The sequence below is a fragment of the Natrix helvetica genome (assembly GCF_964273705.1).
Source record: "Natrix helvetica genome assembly, chromosome: Z".
NCBI lineage: Eukaryota > Metazoa > Chordata > Lepidosauria > Squamata > Natricidae > Natrix > Natrix helvetica.
Genome location: NC_138554.1, coordinates 94,882,881 through 94,907,656, shown reverse-complemented (window position 1 = coordinate 94,907,656; position 24,776 = coordinate 94,882,881). Strand labels below are relative to the sequence as shown.

The 24,776-nt window shown below is 34.1% G+C and overlaps 2 protein-coding genes across 2 annotated transcripts in view; one reads left to right on the top strand and one right to left on the bottom strand.

The window, feature by feature from the left end:
* RAB5A (RAB5A, member RAS oncogene family) overlaps nt 1–8,259 on the top strand; it is a 32,625-nt gene extending 24,366 nt beyond the window's left edge. Inside the window, exons 3-6 of the mRNA XM_081932618.1 lie at nt 716–867; nt 2,165–2,287; nt 4,831–4,924; nt 6,793–8,259. Coding sequence (XP_081788744.1) covers nt 716–867; nt 2,165–2,287; nt 4,831–4,924; nt 6,793–6,911 — 488 coding nt within the window. The 3' untranslated portion in view covers nt 6,912–8,259. The remainder of the gene's footprint in view (nt 1–715; nt 868–2,164; nt 2,288–4,830; nt 4,925–6,792) is intronic.
* PP2D1 (protein phosphatase 2C like domain containing 1) lies at nt 7,541–24,482 on the bottom strand. Its single transcript, XM_081932617.1, has 3 exons — nt 24,447–24,482; nt 12,486–13,912; nt 7,541–9,208 (listed from the first exon to the last, which is right to left on the bottom strand). The coding sequence occupies exons 2-3, from the start codon at nt 13,909–13,911 to the stop codon at nt 8,304–8,306; spliced, it is 2,331 nt and encodes a 776-aa protein (XP_081788743.1). The 5' UTR covers nt 13,912; nt 24,447–24,482; the 3' UTR covers nt 7,541–8,303.
* Between the last annotated feature and the right edge of the window lie 294 nt (nt 24,483–24,776).

Here is a 24,776-nt window from a genome sequence, read left to right as displayed (position 1 = left end):
CTATAAAATACAAAAGTAAATAGAAGAGCAATGAGGGGGAGTGGGAAGTGAAGTGAGAAAATATTGGGGGGGGGGGGAGAAGAAGCATTGACTTCCAACTCTCTCTGTTACATTAAAATAAGGCATTAACATCAAATCACAGATTTTTGCTTTTCCATAATGGTATGAACAAGTCATTTCTATAAAGATCTATCAGTCTAATCTGTAAAATCTAAAAGTCAGAGTTTCATTCTTTTTTCACATCAAACACGAAGTTCAGAAGCAAGTTTTTTTTTTAAAAAAAAATCAAGCTCAGTACCTTGTGATTACGTGGACAAATTATTAAATGAGCCTTCCTCAGTCTACTAATTTTCGAATACATGAAGTGGAAAAGGAGATCTTTTCATCATTAATCATAAAATTCTTTATAGTTTGGATTTAGATAAGTGTCATCAGCACAAGATCTACTTTGCTATATGAGAGATTGTCTTCCTATATTTAAATATTTTTATTGAAATTTAACACTTGCAAAGTTACAAATTGAATTTAGATTTGATCTTATAGTATATACACTAGTATTAGAAGTCAACTCTAACATGCAGCCCTGTATCTATAAACCTATTAAAATAAAGCATTGCATCATGGAATTTTTAGTGGAGTGTGGCCAAAAAGAATGTTCTAAGCCAATGGGACATGCAGAGAACCCAATTTCTGTTCCTTTTCTCTTTTTCTTTAGCTGCTTTTTTAACGCAAACGGTATGTCTTGATGACACAACAGTAAAATTTGAAATTTGGGATACAGCTGGTCAAGAACGGTACCACAGTTTGGCACCAATGTATTACAGAGGAGCACAGGCAGCTATAGTTGTATACGATATTACCAATGAGGTAGGTAAAGTTAATGTGATAGTTGAAATCTTTGTTATCAATAAAAACATTGATTAGTATTAATTTATACAATATGAACTAGTATTTCCATCATAACAAATATTTTTGCTCTACATTTAACATGATGGCAGTTATTCAGTAACATAGTTTATTTACATTCAAAAATTTAGGATGACAGCATTTTTCCCTCTTCTGCTGTTTCCTAAGTATTAGGGTGTTTAACTTTAGAATAGATTTCAGGAAATCATCTTCTGCTATATATTGCTCCTAAAATTGCTGTTGTTTTTCAGTCTTCAGAGCAGTTTGCAGTATATATTCCCAAATTGTCTTGTCCCTTTGCAAAATATTGCAAAGGTCTGTTCTATACTATAGAATATCAAATTATACTATTGTGCTTTTGATCACCCAAACTTTTCACTGAGTGAAAAACACTGCTATTCATTATGAAGCTACAACACAAAAAGCACATTTTGGATTGTTTTCTTCAAGTTTAATTAAGGTAGTTTCATATTTTATACAGTTATCATTTCTGCATCTTATATGGGTTGTTGCCTTGTTTATTTTTATTTTTATAATATTAAGATACAATATGAAAGACACCTGGGTGACTCAGTTTTTCTCAATTCACCTCACAAGATTGTTGTGGGGAAAATAGGAGGAAGAAACTTGTGTATGTTTGCTACCTTGAGTTATTTGTAAAGATAATAAAGGAGGAATACAAATTAATACATAAAATAAATATATAGTCATGTTTATTACTATAAAATTAATTTTTATTCATGTATTCATTTTAAAAGTTAAAGTAATTATGAACATCTACATTATGTCATGTTTTTTTCCATTCTTTGTTTTACGATATTAAAAGAATTTTGTAATATATCTGCATTTGTTATAGAATAATTTTGATAGATTGAGATTGTAATCTATTTCATCAAAAGTATAATGAATAAGATAAGATATAAGTGCAAGATATAGTACAGTAAAGTAATAAAATTATTAAAGGAAAAAGAAATGTAGGAATGGAAGACTAATAAGCTACATGGATACTGGCTATTTGCAAAACATTTTCCTTTGCCTATTTCAAGGTTAGTGACGTGACTATTTTATAGATTAATTTATAATCTTGAAAAAATCTTCATTGAAGCAGTTTATAGTTATAGGAGTTTGTAAAATTAGGAGTTTATGCAACAAAAGAGAAAACATAATTAAATTGATTATTGGATATCAAGCCATATCCTTTTATTGGCATCTTGTAAAATGGAAAAAGAAATGAGTTTTTTCTTTAAATACTTGACAGGAATCATTTGCAAGAGCAAAAAACTGGGTAAAAGAACTCCAGAGGCAAGCAAGTCCCAACATTGTAATAGCTTTAGCAGGAAATAAGGCTGATCTAGCTAACAAAAGGGCTGTAGATTTTCAGGTAAGTTTTAGTTCTAATATTTTTATCTCAAATTATAGCTATGCTGAAATAATGTATAGAAATGTAAAACACTATAGTGATATTATTACTTAGATAGGATACTGCTAGTTAGATCTTTATTTTGTGATTCATACTATGAATATTTTAAGTCATCACTCATCTTCTGAAACATAGAAATCTACTTATCAATGTAAAAATAATATCTGGAAAGACAATGGCTGGGAAGCCAATGATAGTAATTACAGTTGTACCTCGGTATTTGACTGCTTCAAAACTCGTAAATTTGGTAATTAACAAATTTTGATTAAAAAAGGTTGTCTCGGTACTCGTAGTTTCTTTGGTATTAGGCGCCCTGCAAAAGAAAGAGAGAGATAGTTACAGAGGACAGACAGGAAGTCGGCCATACTTGGAAGGTTGCTACAAAAGAAAGAAGGGGGATGACAACAGCAGACAGGAAGTCAGCCATGCTGGGAAGGTCACTGGATTGGAAAATAAGAGTCAAAGTTTTTCCTGGCCAAAACAAAGGGTCAAATGGAAAGTCATCTTGTTTGTTTGGCACTTGTTTTTATATCATGCCTCTCAGAACCAATTAACATCGAGTACCGAGTACTACTGTATTTATACCAACAGAATAGTACACAAATAACTATCAGTTCTCCCTTCTCCTTATTAAGCAACATAATCATATTTATTACAATAATTGTAATTGTTCAGAGCTGCCAGATGAAATTGAAGAGCATAACTCATACTACCAGTAATAAAGGATCTTTACTATTGGTAGTAAAGAATTTTACTCTGCTAGTTGCCAACTATAGGGGATAGTGCTTATCTCTGCTTCAAGAGCCATTGAGTCAGTGCTGTCCAAAAACATTTCCATGGTCATATGGCCAGCAGGATGTTACAGAGTGCTGTTACCTTCCCACCAAGTGGTATCTTGGGGTGGTGCAGTGATTCAGTGTTTAAGAAGCTGGGCTTGTTGACTGGAAAGCCGACAGCCCGATTTCAAGATTCAAGCGTCACACGATGGGGTGAGCACCTGTTCTTGATCTAACTCCTGCCAACCTAGTAATTTGAAAGCATGCAAATGCAAGAGGATAAATACTATCACTACATAATTCTAAAAAAAATAAAAATAGGGTCTTAGATACTGTCTGATATTCAGAAGTCCACATATACACTGTGTGTGTTTACCTAACATGTGTTAGTTAATATGTTTGAATAAATAAAATATTATATTTGGACTATAGAAGCCCCAATTTAAATTGTCACACATTCTTGGGATTGATTGGATAGTTTTGGCCAATCCTTAAACTATTTAAGAGATTTATAGCAAGATGAAATGCATATATATATATATGCATACTTTAACAGACAGGCAGATTTTAAATGGTGATAATTGTGGATAAAAGTAGGACCTCTCAGGAATTTTGAGGGCCATGAATAATGCAATTCTTTGTGTATAAACATCATAGGGAAAAGCCCGAGCTGTAAAAGATGGTATTTGAACTGGGGGAAAAAATTAAAAGTGCTTCTATGTGTTTGTCAAAGTTTTAGTAAAGCACACCTATTCAAGTCTACTATTAATATTTCACTACCTTTAAAATAAGGATGAGTAACTTACTGCCAAGATAATTATGAGCAATAAGTTAACACATATAAGTGCTAATATGGGCATGTCACAAATTTATAATATTGTACACATTTTCTTGGTTTTCAGCTGTCACAAGAGGTTCAACTGTATTAATTTTTGTAGAGATAACAGCTGTTTGATATTTACTGTATTGTAAGATAATTTTCTATTTATTTGGAGCTTATTTGTTGCTTTTCTGAATCTTATTTGGAATTTCATAAATCAGAAACAAGACCTGTTGCAGAAAATCCTATGAAATAAGGTAGTTATGGAAGATATGTTAAATTTAGCATCATTGCAAGAATATTTTAACAAGCACCAACCCAAATAGTATGTAAAGTGCATTGAAGATAAATTATCAGTGTAAATGCAAAGATAAACAAGAGTTTGAGTTGAATTTGATTCTTAGTAACTTGTCAACCATTCAGAAATGGCTTATTATTCTCTTTTTCAAGTTTTTTTTTAAACTTTTGAGTTTACCGTAAAAATTAACTGTAAATAAATGCTACATAGGCAGGGCTATAATTATGTGTATAACTTCTAACAATTTCTCTTGTTAGCCCTTTTGTTTTTGAATAAGTATAGTATCACAATTAGAATTAATTTTCTTTATCATTTAATCACCAAACTTTCAGATTTTAGCTTTGAAGTACTGAACATTTATAGACCCTGAGAAGAAATAATTCAGAAGTTTCATACTTCATTTCTACTTTATCCAGTTGCATTTTTGTTCATTTGTGTAGATGTCACTGAAAATCTTTAAATTTACTAGTTTTTGCTGGGAGCATTGATCTGACTAAACTAGTCAAGTCAAAATTTGATCTTCAAAACACTATTCTAACTGCAGATAATATATATTTTGTATAATACAGAATTATAGCAAGAAAAATAAATGGGCATTTTAAATTTACAGGAAGCACAGTCTTACGCAGATGACAACAGTTTATTGTTCATGGAGACCTCCGCTAAAACATCAGTGAATGTAAATGAAATATTCATGGCAATTGGTAAGTGAATTTTTACTTAAAGTTACAGTTTAAAAATATTTTTGTAACACTTTAAGAGAGAGTAGTCATCAAAATTATCAGACTATAGTGGTAAATGGACAGCCTGGCCTCTGATTACTGCTTGATAGTAATAATTTGACTTTTTTTAATCACAAAATGCAAGCAATTTTATAGAATTTGCAGGTATTTTAAAATTGATAAAGTCAAACGTATTAATGGAAGGCAGAATATTTAAGTTAAAAGTAGATTAAGCAAAGATAATGTTCACTTTGAACATGTAACTTGATTTATTCTTAACGAAGTTCTTTTGTTTCTAGGTTTAAAATATACAATATTTTCTGATAATGCTATGGCATGCAGTTTATAGCCCCATAAATCATAATTGATTGAGGAAAATTTGGTTTTATCAGAAAGAGTCCATATTTAATAAATCTATTAAATTAAAAGTGATCTGAAAGTTGCTAAACATCTGGAATGGAATCCAGGCTTATTAGTACATTGAACGTGGCCTAAACGAAATCTTTAATTTGATATATCTTATTCATTAAGCCTAGTGAGATGAACCAGCTCAAGTAATACTAAACTCAAATCCAAAGTTCTATTTAATTTCAATATCTGAGAATATGTGTTAGATTTTTACTTATTTACAGCTTATTCCAATGTTTATTTTGTTCAGTTGATTGAAGGTACACCATATTATGTTGACATTTTCCTTTATTCTTTTAAGTAAGTAAAGTCCCATTAGAAAGCATTTATATTTTCAATATGTTTGCAAAGTAAATTTGCAAACCTGTAAAAAAGTGCTTACAGGTAGTACAACTGTACATACAACTGTTTAGTGATTGTTCAAAGTTAAAGTGGCACTGAAAAAAGTGAATTATGACTTTTTCACACATGACTAGAGCAACATCCCCAACGACATGTGATCAAAATTCAGACCCTTGACACCCAGCTCATATTTATGATTATGCTCTGGGGTCATGTGAACCTTTGCAACTTTCTGACAAAGTCAGTGGAGAAGCCAAATTCACTGAACCATATTACTAACTTAAAACTGCAGTGATTCACTTAACAACAATGGCAAGAAACACTGTAAAATGGGGCAAAACTCCCTTAACTTTCTCAATAACAGACCTTTTGTGGCTTAATTATGATCTTAAGTTGAAACTATCTATACTTAAAATTTGTCCTAAGTATTCAGTACTGAACTGTTTTTTACATTTTGCTTGTGTATTTCAAAATGAATATAATCCTACATTATTAAGGTTAGAAAAGAAAATTAGAACTAAAAGTAGCCCTGAACATTAAATTTTTATAAAGCACAAATATTAAGTTGAATGAGATATAAGCTAAGCAAAATTTATTATTTTATTCCCATGAAACTGTATTAATTTATTGTCCAATTTTGCTGCATTTCTATTTCCAGGGATCTCAGCAAGTTATATAGAAAAATTGATAACACTTGTGATAAGCCATGGTTTTTTTCAACATATTTTAAAAAATAAGTCACGGTGAACCATAATGGGCAAGTTTAAGCTATATACAGATAAGCCATATTGAAGTAGGCCCATAATTTTTTGGATCTTTTGAAGAAGAAATTCATGTGTGCTGCCAAAAAAGTGCATATGGTATGAAATATAGAGTATTGTTATTGGAAGTAGCTACTGGTAGAGCCAAGTTTAAAACAAGCATATTCCAAAATACTGTGTAAAATCAGGTGAACGTCATCAATTTATGTGGAAGGCTATTCAGAATAAAAAACATTGACCATGCTGTATAGTGCTATTAGCTATAAATATACACAGCTAATACTTATTTTTTAAAATATATATATCTATATATATACTAATTTTGCTACATTTTTATAGCTAAAAAGTTGCCGAAGAATGAACCACAGAATACTGGAGCTAATTCTGGTAGAGGAAGAGGAGGAGTAGATCTTACTGAACCAACACAACCAACTAAGAGTCAATGTTGTAGCAACTAAACTTTCAGCTGCTTTAAACTGTCTTGAATATTCTTCCACTTCCTAACTTGTTAATAACAATGGAATTTGGAGTATTTAACCTGGCCCAATACAGCTTCCAAAACTGAAGAGACTTATGAAATAGTTGTTTCTAATACAGAATGATTTTGTTCTAATTTTTAATAACATGCATGTATCACTGGCTGTTATGTTTCAACAATGGGATGGGGTGGGGAAAGAAGCTGGCTAAACCTGCTCCAGTTAAGAGGTTTTTGAGGTTTTTAACTGGATGTCATTAGGAATAGAGATTGAACTGTTCCATGGATCGGCAGCTAACCAGTTAGTTCCTCAAGTGTTGGATATTGGTTACTGTTAAAGTGTAATGAATAGATTTTGGATTCTCCATTTGTGATTTTGAAAAGAAAAAAAAGGTTAATATACCTTCTGAACTTCCTGTAAGCTTATTAACAGTATTTATGCAAAATGTTTATGTGGGTAATTACCATTAAATATACATTCCACAGTTTCATAATTTAAGTGAAATATGTGAAACATTAATAATTTTATTGAACCTGTGCTTGCAGAACAATTGGTTTTCTTTAATTATTATACTATATATAAATTTGCAAAACCCAGTTTATTTTTTTAAAAAAAATCAAGCTTCACACATTTTTCCTGCTTTTAAAATGTCACAACCAATGAATTCAACTTCTGATGCAACGCATTTCCTAACAAACTATTGAGACATATCTTATAAAAACTAGTTAGCTGATTTTGATTTTAATCAGTGTTGACCATTAATACAATTATCTTTTCCCTAAGAATGTAACTGGTCAGAGCACTAACAATTATGTACATTCAACTTGATTTTAAATTTGGATGTCAGTCTACTGTAAATAGGGTACTGCATTGTAGTCTACATCTGTTTAATACTCTACTATTTAAGAGTTGCTTAAAAGTATACAATATGTACAGATACTTTAAAGAGCTAACATTTCATTTCCCCCAGATTGCAAGGGGGATTAAGTTCTTCCTTCATGGCTAGAACAGTAATAAAAGATGCTCCTGTACCTGTAACATAAATACTACTGTCTGTCTGTAATGAATTCTGCAACATTGTTTCCCAAAGTCCATTTTATTTTGATTTGTTCAGTATATTGCACTAATTCTTTAGTTATTTTCATTATATGAAATTACCAAGTGTCAGAAAGATGATTTAATCTATTTAAATGTTGAACTGCTAGCAAAAACTTACATGTGCAGATGTAAATTTGCAATAATTTGGGCTTAGCAATGAAAATGACAGTTCACCAGTGTTTAGTTTTATATTGAGGTGCTCAGGTTTGAATAAAGTGGTATAAAAAGGAAATCATGGTAATCATTCTTTTTAAACAAGTGTTTATTTTTTATGCATTATAACAGTGTTTCTGATTCTGTTTTTCCCATTAGCACATCAGTGGGTACATTATCACATCCATTTAAGAGAGCTAGCAGTACAGAAACATTATTTCTAGAACCTGCTTTAAGAGCAGCTTTTACTAAGTGCTTAGTAATATACTTTGCTGCAAGATTGTAAAATGTTCCAGAATTTGTTTCTGAATCTTCAGATATCTGTAAAAATCCATGACTTTCAGATATCAGATCTGAATTTTTGTTACTTTCTTTTTTGATTACTTCTGGTGGAGTATTTTCTTTTGAAGATGTAGGAACATTAACTGGTGTTTCTAAAGAATTTTCTGAGAGTTGCTTTGTAGAAATAGCACCGCTTTTTGACTGGACTACTCCTTTTTCTTCTGTATTATTGTTAATTGGGAGCATTACCTGAAAATGTGGTTCAATTTCCTCTTCATTGCCTAAATCTGATTCATGAAAAAAATCACGATTCATATACCATGAATAGAATTGATTTTCCAAAGATAACTTTGAAGCTTTGGGAATGTAACGTTTCATCAATTGGGCATGTTGATATTTTGCCAAGTAAGCAGAAAACAAAGTTATTGTTAATAGCACTACTTCACTTTTATCCAAAACTTCCCAAAGTCCATTAGTCGCTATAATAAGAAATTGACATGAGTTATCAACAGAGAAAGAGATTGTATTTGGTACAGGAATGACTGTTTTCTTCATCTTTGGGTTTCCATGATGGCCAAGACCACGAGTATTTTTTATTAGCCCTTCTATTAGTCCTTTAGGCTCATTACTGCTGATAGATCCACCATTCTGAAGAATGCGTCTCCTTTCCTCTCTGCAGTACGTGGAGTGTTCTTTAGTAAGCCAATAGCTCTTTCCATTTTTGCATAAAACTGCATGAACATTACCTAAAAAAATGTTTTAAAAATTATTGTATAATTTTGAAGACAATATATACAAGAGATATTAGGTTCAAGTATTGGTTGTGCTGTATCAGCACAATGCTTTTCCATATCTTGTATAAGGCCTGGTTTTCAACATAGCAGTATGGATGTGTAACAATCTGAATACAGTACTATAACACTAACCTTATGTGTATTTTGTGCATATTTTGTATAGTACCTTCTCATAGTTCCTAGTCAAATTCTGATTTTTAAAAAAACAGTTAAGGTATTTTCTAAAAGTTTATACTACACATTATGAAAATGTTGCTGCTTATGTGAGGAAATGTGGTTTCCCAATAAGACTAAACAAAAATAGGGCCACTAAAAAGAATGAAGTATCAGTATGCTTCAGCAAAACCCTGAGGTATATAAATGTAAGGCTACATAAAACTATGATGTCTGATAGCACAATAAATTACATTTTAAAAAAAATCAAGCCTGATTAATGCCCTGTGATAGTTCTTAAAAGCCAGAGAACAATAGGAAGAAACTGTTCCCAGTTGTGTAAATAAAGTATAAAATTGCCAACTTGGCAACTTTAAATCGTGTAGCTCCCAAAATTCCAGATGGGAGTTGAAATCCACATGTCTTACAGTTGCCAAGTTTGACAAACACTGATATAAGAACAGTCTTTGGCAGATTGATGTCTGTGAGATATTTTGGAACTGCAATTTCCAAACTCAGCAGTTTAGGTAACATAATTGTTGATATTTAGATGTGGACTCCCTTAGTATGACTACTAAGGTTATGGTGTGCTATGAAATTCTCTGCTCTGAAACAGCACCTTTTGAATAGGATGAACATACATTAATCTGTTGTCAGTAATGCCACATAATACTTATCTGACTAGAGTTTATTTCAAATGGTACTCTGGCTCAAATAACCAAAACTGCATAAACTGAAAAAATGTTTTGAATCCAAGACAAATTGCATTCCAGAAGTACTATTGAACCGTTTAAGCTCAGCTGTGATTCAGAAGAAATAAAACCTAAAAGTGATTTGGTTTTCCTAGACCTAGAATTTGATCAAAATAAAATCTCAAGGATTCCCACGGTGATTTTACAAGATGAGCACAACATCGCTGATGTCTACCACCTGCTTTCCTTCATCACTTATTTTTCTTCAACAATTTGCAGTTCAGTATATAACCCACCAGCCTGCCTGCTTGCATGCCTTCTCAGCTCCCTTGCACTGATCCATGCACCAGTTATTCACTATGACGTAAAGAATAGGATAAATCTTAGCATGATTTATTCCACTCCCCCACTTTCTGTTTTTTTCAGTGCTTCCTCTTTGCTGCTGCTATCTTTCTTTTACTCATCCAAGCTGCAAAACACTTCTGCTGGGAGTAGCTGTTTTGGCGCTCTACAAACCAAAACACTCAGAAACCAAACTACCTAAAAATAATTATTCTGGGCATAGAAAGGCTCCTGCAAGAAATGATTAGAAATCATCATTGAAAGCTTCACTGGTACTTAATATGGGAGATAATCAAAAATATTCAAAGTGCAATGTGTCGCAAGGGCTAAAAACAGCAATTTTTCAATAAAGTATTTTCAGAACCTAATGGGTAGGGTTAAGTATATCCTCATTTTTTAAACTTTGTATAGCATTTATTAATTTATTACTGTAACATTTATACCCCACTGTAATCCAATGGCTTGGGGGCAAGATGTAAAAGCTCCAGCATTGCAAGATTAATAGATGGTATATATAACAGGCCACCAATTCAATAACCCAAGTAAGCAAGGTGGGAAATTTCTGGCTAATACTTTAATTAGATCTTGCAGTGGAGGCCTTTCCTACCAGAGATTTGCCTACATTCACATTCAAGTTCAAATCTTTATTTAAACTTTATTTAAAACTCCCTAAGTTTTACTGCTTAAAATCTTGCCTATATCCTGGACAGGTTTTTTTTTATAACTACATATGGTAGGATTCTATTTCCATTTTTAAAAAAGATCTTCGATAGCTCAATTTTCCAAAAAACACCTTTGGCTAATACATTCCAGTGTGAGTGAAAGCAATATGATTTGTTACAGGTAGTCCTCTGCTTACAACCACAATTGGGATTTGAATTTTCAACGCTAAATAATGCACTCACTTAGCAACAGCAGTCCTGGCATATCCTGTTGCTGTTATTAACTGAATTCCATCAATTAACCGGGCACCCATACTAATCAAACCATTTCAGGCCTGGTTCCTCCCAAGCCCTGGTATGGTAAGGGTGTGCCTCATCTTCAACTCCCCCATCCACCTGTCTCTCCCCCCCCCCAATTCTCTGCCATTTTAGCCAGCCCTGGTCAGCAAGCAGTCCCACAACCATATTGCTCTGATGCTGCTTGCCACTTAGTTGGTCAAGGGCTTCTTGGCATACTATAGCTCTAGGGCTACCAGAAGCCCCAAAGGGCAGCACTCCAGAAAACCTCAGCCACCATGAACCAGTTCTAAGCACAATAACCCTCATCACATGCTCTGTGTGGAACCTGCCTCTCCATATTCATCTGACCTTCGCCAGTTTTTGTTCCTGCTGCTGACAAGGTGTGCCTGCCCTGACCCTTCACTAGGCAGCTGTTGGCCAATGAAGCCATCTTCTCTGGGTCTCATGAAGAAACTGCCACATGCAACTTTGGGCTGCACATGCTTGGTCAGCATTGGAAGCAAGAAAATGGCAAAATTCAGCTAGAGCAATAGGGGTCACAGATAGCCGTGGGCCAAAAAGACAGAGATAGGGGGGGGGAGGCAGGTGAGAGGAGTGGAGTTTGTGGTGTAAGTGAACTGCCATGCACTTAATTTTTTGTCATATGATCATAGTGTGCTGCAACAGCCATAACCTTGGGGACTTCATTCAGTGCCAATCTAATTTTGAACATAGAATAAATGGTTGTAGGTCAAGGATTACCTGTATAATTGAATTGGGATCACTCATAATTCAAGTTATGATTTGCTCAGATAAATCAACAATACTAACCAGAGCTACAGTATTTGTCATATAATTGAACTGAACTAACAATATATTTAGGAAAAGATATCTTCATAGATTATAAAAAAAACCCATAAATTATTAGGAAAGTTCTGCTGAAAAATTCAGGTTTTCACAATCAATATAATAAATGACTATTGTATATTTATTCCTAGAATAATTCTAGAGTTCAATAGCTAACTTGTGTACCACCAGAGAAACAAAATGGGAGAGTGGGAGGGAAACATAATATTCTGAATTTTATGACTTTATACATACCAATGTTAGCAATATGCATTATTCCATCAATTTCATCTGAATTCTCATTATTTTCAATCCAACCTTCTTCCTGGATCTCATCTTTATGATTTGCTGGTTGCTCATTATCTTCTATGATTCTTTTTTTCATTCCATCATTTGCACTTGTAAATAGTTCTCGAGGATGTCCTGTGAGAGAACCTGCCTCTTGTTCTGTATTACTCTGTCCCTTTCCATGACAGATTCTTGTAAGTGGCTCCTCTTGGTGCGGTTCTGTTTCAGAGTCTTCCTCTTGCTCTGTGTTGTTCTGTTCTTCTCCATCACTTACTCTTCCAAGTAGATTCTCTTCCTGCTGTTCCATAATTTTTTCTACTTCTCGTTCTAAGATACTTCTTATCATTATTCTGTTTGTTTTAGGTAGTCCCTTCTCATGTTGCATGACGTTCTGCTCCTCATTATCATTTATTGTTTCAACTGTTTCTTCCCCTTTTTGTTCTTCTCGGTTTTGTTTTATGTTGCTTGCCATTTCTACTAAACATATGGCAGTTGTACAGCTACTCCAGCGAACTTTGGAAAGTTCACCTCGTCCAAGACATAAAAGCCTATCCATTCTCCAAAAAGCTTTTGCAAATGCTCTGTGAATCCATTCATACTTATTTGGTTGTGAGTTTTGGCTTACGGCTTTTGCTATAGCAAATATTTGCTCCTTTACTTCATAATCTTCTTTAAAAACAGTGCAAAAAGAATGAAGCATGTTTTTTTCAGCATCGCTAATCTGATAGGAGGAATCATTGTGAGAAAGCTGTTCAAGAAGTAGAAGAGGAAGTTCATCTGAAGTTAACTGAGCAGCAGAAATCCCATTGTTTCCATCAAAGAGTCCAAGTAAGCAAGTATCTTTCTTGTGCCCATAATTATCTAGTACAATAAACACATCTTCCATTTCTGTGTGCCAAACAGCATTTTTATCTTGACAAATTGCTATGGCTTTAATCAGTGGATTGCTTACTTCTTTAATATATGCAGAACTTTGAACAATGTTATCAATGCAAAAGTATGGAGAAGTTTTCATGCTCTCCTTAAGAAGATCAATGGAACAACCAATCTTTTCTATCTCTCGTTCAGGATATTGAGCAGTTCTTTGCAGTCTTAGAATGAGTTGCTTTCTCCGAAGGATAATTTTTTTAATATCTATAGGCTCTGCAAATGGCCACTTGTAATCCAGTACAGCTTGAGCTTGGTGGACTTTTTTGTGATGAAAAAGTTTGCTGATGTATACCATTTCTTCACAAATGGAACATGGGATTCTAATATTTAAGCTTTCAATTTTCTTGAAATCAATGTTAAGCACCTTTACTAAATCCTGTTCCTCTTCGCAGGATTCAGAGTTTTGTAGTTTTTCTTCCTCTTCACTAATTTCAGAGTTTGGTAGCTCTGTTTGGTATGTCATTCTGGGGGTGGGGTGGGGGGAATAAATAAAATATGTTACAATAATTATTAAACAAATCTAAAAATTATAGGTCTTGATCCAAGAAGTCTCAAAAGTAGTTTTGAAACATAGGGGAGTTTCAAAGAAGTCTGATATAGATGAAGCAAGGAGAAAATTAACTATTGAAAGGTGCCAGGGACCCCTCCAAATCCTAAATTTATTTCCTCATAAGTAAACAATCATTTAATTACATATAGTGAATTGTCATTGAATACTGCAAAGGATAGTTTCACAGACATGTGCTGAAGATTAGATCTCATGTGTGGAGGTAGGAATGAGATTCCTTGGGAGAGATCTTACCTTATTATCTGAGAATGGTTTGACCCTATTGACACTGTTAAAGTGGACACGGTCCTAAATGCTGATGGTGTCACCATCTGCCTCTTAGATTCTGCCCCCCCCCCCTTGATGGGTGAAAGTTTCCAGGATGATGCCTAGCAGGGGGATTCAGGCAATAATTACTACATCACTAGAGGAGGGAACATTTCTGAAGGCTTTTAAGGATACCTTGGTTCACACCCTCCTTAAACAACCATCACTGGATCCCACATGCTTGGACAACTTTCATCTAGTTTCCAATCTCCCCTTTGGGGGAAGGTTGTAAAAAAGGTAGGTGGTGGTGTAGCACTGTCAGTTAGGCCCAGTTATGGATCAGAAATAGCATTGGTTATGTTTGCCATGTCTTGAAGTTGTGAAGTCCTGCATAGGGAACAATAGACTTCGACTGAACCCTAGCAGGATCAAATGGTTTTGAATACATGGGGCCCTGAAAACTGGCACTTTGTCATCTTTGACTTTGGATGGTATAGTACTAGCCCAGACATATCTGGTCCACAGCTTGGGGATTCTCTTGGATTCACAATTCTTGTTTGGAGAGCAGGTGGCAGTCATGGATAGGAGAGCCTTTGCACAACTATGGGTTGTGTGCTAATTGCTGCCTTTTCTGACTCAGGAGTCCCTGTGTTCAATTGTTCAGGCCTTGTCATTTCACAGTTGGGCTATTGCAATGTGCTCTGCATGGAGCTACCCTTGAAGAGCATTTGGAAGCTATAGGTAGTGCAGTGTGGCAGTGCAGTTCTTGGGGACCAAAGAATGGCACATGTAACACCACTGCTCTGAAAGCTGTATTGGTTGCCAGTTTCCTGGTGCAATTCAAGGTGTCGGTAATCACCTTTAAAGCTCTTCATGGCATAGATCCAGACTTCTTGAGGGACCATCTCACCCCACAGAGATGGCAGAGGAGGCATGCTATGGGTTTCATCAGCCTGATTATTCCAGCTGGTGGGGTCTAGGAGAAGGGTCTTTTCTGGTGTTACACCTGTCCCCTGGAACCTTTTGCCCCCCTCCCCAATGTGAGGTCAGCTCCAACCCTCTGACCTTTCATGAGCCTAAATATTTGGCTTTGCCAGATAGCTTGGGATTCCAATGGAGAGCATCGCGGTGGAGTTGGTTGATTGATTAACAACAGATTCACCCTGCTCCCCATCCCCATCTGTAATTGAATTATGGTGTTTTGTATTAAGTTACTCTGTGGTATGGTGGGTGGCCAATACATTTTTATAAATAAACAATTTAATAAATAAATAAATAAACTTAAACTAGAGTAGATAAGAGTAAGGATTAGTCTATTTTTATTAATCTAGTTTAGATTAGATAATTTATGCTTCGTTTAGATAAAATAAAATAATGAATCCATTCTTAAACACTTTGCTAGCTCTGAAAAATATATAGACATGATCTACAAATGCATGATTTTTTTAAAAAGAAATCATGTATTATTATTATTGTAATATAGGGAGGGAAAGGGGAAAAAACTGATACAAAAAATGCCCTTGCACTTCTTACAATGTACAATGCTAATTCAGTGTATTTTGAAGAAATGTACTATTTATTGAAATTTTTAAAACTCTCAGATTGCAATGAAATTATAACTTTCAAGATTTGTTCCATCCTACAAGTTCCAACATTGTTAAACTTTGCAACATTACCACCCTGTATTATGGAAAGAAATTCAAATTTATTCCCCTTCCATCCCTTCGGCTTTATTTTTATGCCTGCGCCTCCTCCCTTCTCGTACAACCAGACATTGGGCAGGGCTTAACTAGGATTTATTTTTTGGGGTAGAGTTGTTTTAAGTGCAAGCATGGGGCTAGGGTTTGTTTTCAGGGTAGGTGGTATTTTTGGGGAAACACAGTATTATTCTACTACTTGATTATCCAAGGGCCTAGACTGCCAGAGACAAAAATAACAAAAACTCTTCTGAAAGACTAGAAACTTTATGTAGAATTTTCCTGAAATAAGAAAGAAATGAAATGATGATTTATGGATTTGAAAATTAAGAAGAATGTGGAGTAATTGAGGGGTGTCGGGACTATAACAACTACAAGGGAGAAGGGATAACATTGAAATTACCTGTTCAAAAGAAAGTTAGAAGATATTCATATTTACTTTACATTTTTCCATTGAAATTATCACTTTTCCATTTCATTTTCTTCACTTTTTTCTTAGCTTTTTTCTTTTGATTTGACTTTTATTTTATGCAAAAATTATTAATAAATATTTTAAAAATATATCATTGAGAACAACAAAGGTTAATTATAAATTATAAGATTTTCAGAATAGTTAAATGTCTCACTATTCCCCTTGTTCCTCTAATCCTGTTGTTGCTATTCTACTTATTTGAATATTGGAATCAGCTAAGTGTGGAAATGCACTGTGTAACAAAAGATTCAATATATCTTTATTTTGTTCTATTAATAAAGAAATATTTTAATCTAAACAGATTGTTCACTAAACTGAACAAATTTCTTAGTATTTTCTTCCTAATAAAAATAGACATTCTGTAAGGAAGCAAGAGGAGGGAACTATAGACATTTTTTCAATATCACAGATGTTCAGTAAAATGCTTAATAAAAGATATCCTCTAAAATTATTGTTTTCTCAGTATATTGACTCAGATGTATCAATGTGGTCCCTATGGAAAATCTACCTCTCTCCATCCCCATCTAAATAAAGCACGATGAACCTTGCACTGGAAATGAGGCACTCACAAAAATTGATAAACACTCAATGATTCTGTAGCATAGTGTTAATGCAAGACCTTATATTAATCCATTTAAAATCCAGATTCAGTTGACTGGATGAAACAGCACCTGGTTCCATGTCTACAAATCAGAATTTCTACCCATTTAAAGTTTGATCATAGGTTGAGATTATTTCAGTGCTTAACCTCCAATTAGATTACAGATTACAACTAGATTTCTTCTTTGTTATGATGGTTATTCTCAAGTATTATTGGGATACCATTATTCAGCCTAATTTAGTTCACATTGTCTTTGTGTGCTTAAATATAAGTGATAGGGGAATGGGGAAGCATCATTTGTCTTTTATGAAAAGAAAAGAATACCCTAAACTATTTTAAAATAATTTTCAAACATTTGCCTAAAGTAGGAAGTCATTAAATAATGGTGGCCGATATAGTTTATACCTGGGTAAAGGGATTGTCTCCAAATTCTAAACTTCTTTTGTTAAAATATGTATACAAATATATCCAGTTCTTATCTAAGCAGTGGTTATATGTTTTTATTAGTTATGGCAATTGCTAAATTGGAAGCATCTTATTTACATATCTCAGTTTTTACAGTTGTAAATTCTGCAAGTGAATTATAAAGTGAAGAAAATAATTGTTGTAATGCATTGTTATTGTTGCTAGTATTAAAGTCTGTTGTAAATCAACTTCCAGTCAATATCATATGGTAACCTTCAGTTATAATATTTTAAGTGAGAAATGTATATTCCATGTCTCATTCATACTTAGCTGTTTTGTCATATTATCATCTGTTCTTAAAGTAGTCTTCCTCAAGCAGGAACTACTGTGTTTTCTCAAAACATGACCTACCCAGAAAACAAGACGTAGCCCGATATTCATGCATGCGCCGAATATAAGCTCTACCCCCAAAATAAGCCCTAGGCAGCACCAGTGCAACGAGCCTCGTGGCATCCTGCCGCAAGTAGCAGCACTGTATGATGCACCACACTGCCTTCTGCCACAAGCGGCAGCATACCATACACATACTTGGCTTGCATTCTTTTCTGCCTTCTCCGAAGGGACACAAGAGTGAAGTAAAATGCAGTCAAGTGGAAACGGTTGGAGTGCACATAGAGGAATTTAGCCAAAAGGAAAAGGATAGCTGATGGTAACTTTTTAAAAGATTATTTCCCCACCCCAAAAAAATCATCTAGAAGTTAAAACTGTTTTAATCAGCTGAAAAACAACTTGGAGACAGATTTACAATTCGAAGACAGTTGGCATGGGCCATGCAACAAGCCACACAGCGTCTGGTTGCGAGTGGCAGAAGAAGTCGGGCAACAGTGCGACAAGTGTTGGGGCATGGTAGGCGTGGCTGCAATGGTTTTAAGGTAAGCAGGTAAGACATCCCCCAAAAATAAGACCTGGTGTTTATTTTGGGGCCCAAAAGAAAATAAGACTGGATCTTATTTTTGGAGAAACACGCTATTTAGAAATACTGAATCAAATTTCCAAAACCCTAATCAGTTAAGATAATCACAGTCAATTATCATATATTTGTTGTACATTATGAAGTAGGCTACTTTAAGGAATGGATAATTAGGAAGCTTCATGCATCATTTTCAGTTCTATTCTTTCAGAGAAAACAAGCAGGTCTGTAAAAAGTATTTCAGATGTTGTTCTGTCCCATGATTCCAATGAATATGCAGACACAGGCTTAGCTGTCTGCCACGACTAATTACATAGATAAAGCCACCCCTTGGCTAGGAGCCTAAAAAGTTATCTTCAAGAACCCAAGATTAAATTTACAGAATGCTTTCTCAATGGCTCGTATAATGGACTGTTGTTTCCTGCAAAGATTCCCCTCCCATCGCTCCACCTATAAACTCTTTGGGAGGAGCCACACTCTTAGCCAGCTGTCCTTACTTCCTTCTATGATGCCTTCTCCACAGCTGTTCCTTTTTCCTATCAATTCTATACATATGCACATCAGAGACAATCTCCCTCTGTTCCTCCTCACTGCTTCCTGACTCAGATGCCACCTGGAGGCCAACAGGCTTCTCTAGTTCCTGCTCTGACTCCAAACACCCTCCAGAGTCTTCCTCATCCTCCAGAGCAGTCCCATAATGGTCTGAGCTGTCAGAGTCCACCAACAGCTCAGACGGCCGCTGCTGGGCCACAACAGATGTAGACATGCATTTGTCTAAAGATATTACAAAACAAACTGTCTTATATTTTCACTTTTCCACCTGATAATTGTTAGATTTTTTTTTACCCGCATACCAATGTGACATTTTCAGCCAGATTATTTATGTAATCCCAACATTTTAGTCTCACTGCTGGATATATTCAAAATCTAGGAAGTTTTTTTTGTGTGTTTTTGGTTAATTCCTATTTGCTAACTTGCTGCACAGCTACTTGATTTGCAATACAGTAATCCCTTTGAAGCTTTTATATTATTTTGTGGTTTTCACTATTCTCAATGCTATGAATTTAATCTGCACAGTTCTTGAATAAAAACCTTTGACAGTTTGAATCGCAGAATTTTACATATTTCATGGAGAAATTATCTGAAAATTGGAGATTTATGTAATTAGATAGAATTCACAATTCATATATAGATGTCTGTACTTCACATTAAAATAATAAGGAATCATCATGAATTTATTATATTTTTGGATATTTTCAGTGTATAATTATTTTGAAGTAAACATGGGAGCATGATAATTGAAATTTAGTTTTAAAACTGAAATCTAAAAAGATGTTAATTAAATTCTGACAGAAAATAAAAGTGTAACTACTAACTAGTTGCATATAGTTTAAAGTCTTTATTTACTGCTAAACAATATTGTACATTATCAGTGGTATAATTTTGGTTGTACTGGGTGTGCCAGTGAGAATCTATGTGGCAATATCTGATTTCCTATCCATTGTCTTACAACAAAAAATGGGGGGAGAGGCAGCTTTCATTGTATATAGAAGATACCAATGTCAATCATCTCATCAAACCTTTGTTTAAGAATAGATAAGTAATGTTTTGACCTTGGACCATTTAACTGTTGTTTGCGCTAATAAAGATTAAAATAGCCAACCTCCTAACTCATAGCAGTTTAAGAAAGAAAAGATGGTTATTTCAGGAAGATTATGCAAGACAGCAGTCTTGCATAAGTGTTTCCCTTGCTTCCTAGTTTGGGAAAATTTAAGCATTATATTTTATTTTTCTAGATTATCAGCAATAAGTAAAACTTACTATAAAAGCCAAACTCTTTCTCTCAAAAGTGAATGTAGAGCACCATCAGTATGTCATATTACACAATGCAGTGAACCAAGAATGTAGTCAAGTATTGTTTAGTGTGAGTACTATTTAGTGCCCTGGATTGAAAACAAAATAAACAAGCAAAACTTGAAAATAAAATAAAAAGTTGATTAAAAAGCTGGGCACCACTATTTTCATAGTGTAACAGAATTTATTGTTTGCTTGCTTGCTTCTATGCTAATAGAATCATTTTCCTGAATAATCTTAACAGTCTCTCCTACAAAATTAAATTTAATAAAAAATAGTGAGAAATAATTTTGCATCAATTGAGCAGATTGATATTAAACATAACTTTTTAATAAAATAATATAAGAGATTTTAAAAGAGAATTATTTACTTTAGATCTTAAAATACAGTGTTAGAAAATGATCAGCAGTGTAATCCTATATATGTCTATTTAAAGGTAAATTATTCAGTAGGGATTACTCTCTGTTAACTAGGAATAGCCTTGTATCATAAATTGTTTTAGTTTCGAATGGGGGGTGTTATTTAAATATTAAGAACCAGTCTATTAAGCATAATTAAATTTCCTTTTTCAGAATGATTAGGGAAAATAGCTCTTAGGTTATTTCACATATCATTATACAATAAAGTATGACTACACTTACATATCATGCAAGGTCCATGTTTACTATACAAAGCACAATTATTAAGCTAAACAAACTATAAAAACTGGTTGTTGTTGTTATTATTATGTGATTAATCTTTGGTGAGATTCACAGCCTTTGGGGCTGGTTGGTAGCCTAACAGCTCGAGTCCTAAGCAAGGACCTAGGAACTGTTAAGGTAACGTCGGAGGATATAAGTTGTTCCAAGTAGGGTGGTTTTTTGTAGTCAGAATGTTCAAGTCAGGTAAATTTAGAATTTTCAAATAGCAAGGTAGCCCTTTAGGTATTGCTCCAAGGGCTCCAATTACAATTGGGACAACGCCTGATTTCTTTTTCCACAGTCGCTCAACCTCAATTTGCAAGTCCCAGTATTTTGTGATTTTTTCTTGCTGTTTATCTTCAATTCGTGCATCACCAGATATTGCAATGTCAATGAGCCATACTTTTTTCTTTTCAATTATTGTTATGTCAGGTGTGTTGTAGGCCGAGTGCCTGTCAGTCTAGATTCTGAAGTCCCACAAGATTTTGCCTTTCTCATTCCCTAAAACCTTCTCAATCTGATGGTCCCAGTGGTTTTTGCTGTACTCAAATCCAAACTTCTGGCACAATTTCCAGTGAATAATCTTAGCAACGCGATCATGGCGTTGTAGGTAGTCAGTTTGTGAAATTTTGCTGCACCCGCTGGTCGACTGTCTCATCTTTATCATTACAGAGGCGACATTTGCTGTTGGTGGTAACATGTTGAATTTTTGCCTAGATGCAGTTTGTGGCTAAGACTTGTTCTTGAGCTGCCAAAATAAAGCCTCTGTTTCTTTTTTCAGTACTCCTGATCTTAACCAGTTCCCAGTTAGTTTTTGGTCAGCTTTGCCTTCAATACTTTTCAAGTATTGGCCATGTATAGCTTTGCTTTTCCAATTTTCAGCTCGCTTCTCAATCACTTCTTTCTTATATTCAGCTTTTAACTTAGTTGTCTTCAAAAGGCATCCTTTATTTACTTCCTTAATCATTGGTTCTTCACTTTTCTGGATATAGTCATTCAAGCTGTGTCTTTCTTCTTCCACAGTCTGCTTTACTTGTAGGAGTCCTCGACCACCCTCTGCTCTTGGTAGATACAATCGGTCAACATCACTTTTAGGGTACAGGGCATGATTCATTGTCATAACCTTCCTTGTTTTTCTGTCCAAATTGTCCAACTCCATCTGGGTCCAGTCAATTATTCCTGCAGAGTATCGAATTACAGGTATAGCCCAGGTATTTATGGCTTTTATGATGTTTCCTCCACTCAGTTTGGACTTTAATATTTTGCGAATTCATCGAATGTACTTGGCTGAGGTTAATTCCTTGACTTTATTATGCATTAAGTCAGAGGCCTCTAAAATCCCCAAGTACTTGTAGCCTTCTTCTGGTTTTACTGCCTTTATCATTTCTTCATTCTCAAGTTGTATTCCATCATTTTCTAGGACCTTGCCTGCCTTGGTTGCCATTGTTGCACATTTGTCAATTCCAAACTGCATACCAATATCTTGGCTAAATTCTTTTGTACTTTCAATTAATAAATTCAGTTCAGTTTTTGTTTTACCAAACAGCTTCAAATCATCCATGTACACCAAGTGTGAAATTTTCAGTCCTTTCTTTGCAAGTTCGTAACCACAGTTCACCTTCTTCAAAATGATTGTCAGTGGTAGCATTGAGAGTACAAAAATTAGGGGTGAAAGGGAATCACCCTGGAAAATGTCTCATTTAATTTCAACTTCACCCAGTTCTTCTCCATTAGCCACAAGCTTCATTTTTTAGAGGTTCATTGAAGTTTCCATGAATTTTTGTATGTTGCTGCTAATGCCAATGATTTTCAGGCATTTCTTGATCCAACTGTGGGGAACTGAATCAAACGCTTTCTTATAGTCTATCCAAGCCATGAACAGCTTGGTTTGTATTTTCTTCGAATTCTTTAGGATTAGCTTGTCAATCAGCAGTTGGTCCTTTGTTCCTCTTGAATTTTTGCAGCATCCTTTCTGTTCTACAGGAAGCAAGTCATTTCTTTCCAAGTATCCATAAATTTGGTTTGCAATGATACCAGTAAGGAGCTTGTATGTTGTTGGGAAACAGGTGATTGACTTATAGTTTCCAGGGTCCTTTCCTTTATCTTTTTGGATCAAAAATGTCCTTCCAGTTGTCATCCATTCATCCTTTTCCGGTGTTTTTAATATCTGGTTCAGATATTAAATATATTATATTTAATTATATTATAATATAATTTAATTATATTAGATTTATTATTATTATTATTATTATTATTATTATTATTATTATTATTATTATTATTATTATTATTATTTTAGAAAAAGGCTAAGTGTATATATTGAAGTAAGATAAAACCAAGCAAAATTCATTATGGCTAAGAGGACAATTCATTTAATGGAGTTTTGGCTTGACATGGAGTTAAAGTATATCATATGAATTGTTGTGGAATAGGGTACCTAGTAGAACACAGCAAATTACCCCTTAAAAACAGCTGTACAAAGACTTATTCTGAATCATATCCTTAATTATATATGTTGGAGGATGCGTTACTTTAATTCTGTATAAGTAAGATGGGGAGACTTTTAAATTGCACCGGCCCTTTGTAGTTGTCAAAATAATTGAATTATATTTTAAATTGAATAGAAAGAAATTTGGTTAAATAATTTTTAAAGCACATAATTTAGCTGATTAAACACTGTCATACTGGAGAAAATAAGGAAAAAACATGAAAACTCAATAGGCAGAAGCAAAATATTGATATAAGATAGGTGTTATTAAGTAGAATATATTATATTTAAGAAGCATTTAAAAACATAAAAAATCATTAAGAAGGGGCAGTTTAAGAACTAAATAAAATGTATTGGACTAGAATTTCTTGGTGAATATTGGCTAAAATTATTTTATTCTTTATATTTTTGCTGCAGGGGAAAATAGTTACAAAAGGAATTTTAGAAGGTAAAAAATTATGTGGCTTTATGGCTTAGATATGGTGGCAGGGGGAGCATCAAGTTTACAAATTCTGCACAGAAGCCAGTGTGAGTGTCCCAAAGCATCCCTTCAACTTCAAGGCAAGTTGAGAATCAAATGAAGATTGCTACATCAAATAAGATGTATTTCAGTTATTATATAATATGACCTAGAGTTTCAACATCATATCTGAGGTCTATTTGTGATAATGTGCATGTAATGCATATTTAGAAGCCCAACTAAATCCTTTTAAGTGATTTGGATTTCAATATCGATATCCCTAAGAATAAAAGGTGACGTAGTTCAATGTTACTGCAAAATACTATTTTTAAAAATAAAGCTATTGAAATCTACTCTTTATTTCTGATTTGTTTGTCCATTATAACTGGAATGTGTCATTAGGCATGCAGTGACCTGGCTAATGGAACTAGTTTTGTTAAATCATCCCTATTTGCTTTCTTCAATAAGGTGTTCAGTCTTTTAGCCCTCTCTGACTATCTCATCACAACCTTCTTGAATTTATGCTTTTCACTCAGTGAAAATCTGTAAATCAGTACCTTAAACTTCTAGAAAGCCGTATGTTCTTTGGAATTCCTTTCTCTGATAGTTTCACATTAATACTGGACTAGTAGTTAAGTCCAGTGTTTACAATTATTACTATAGTAACGGTATCCTTAGCCACTGAGATATTGTTCTGATTTGTATTATGTAGCAAGGCAAAAATTGGTGCTTCCTGTTTTGGGCTTCTGCATTTTTGTTTCTCTTAGACATATCAAAATCAAGAAATAACCTTAACATTTGAACAATGGAGGTATCATTAGCTAGTACCTTAAGCTATATTTTTTCATGAACAAATTCTGCTGCTAAATGCACAAAAAATGAAAGCT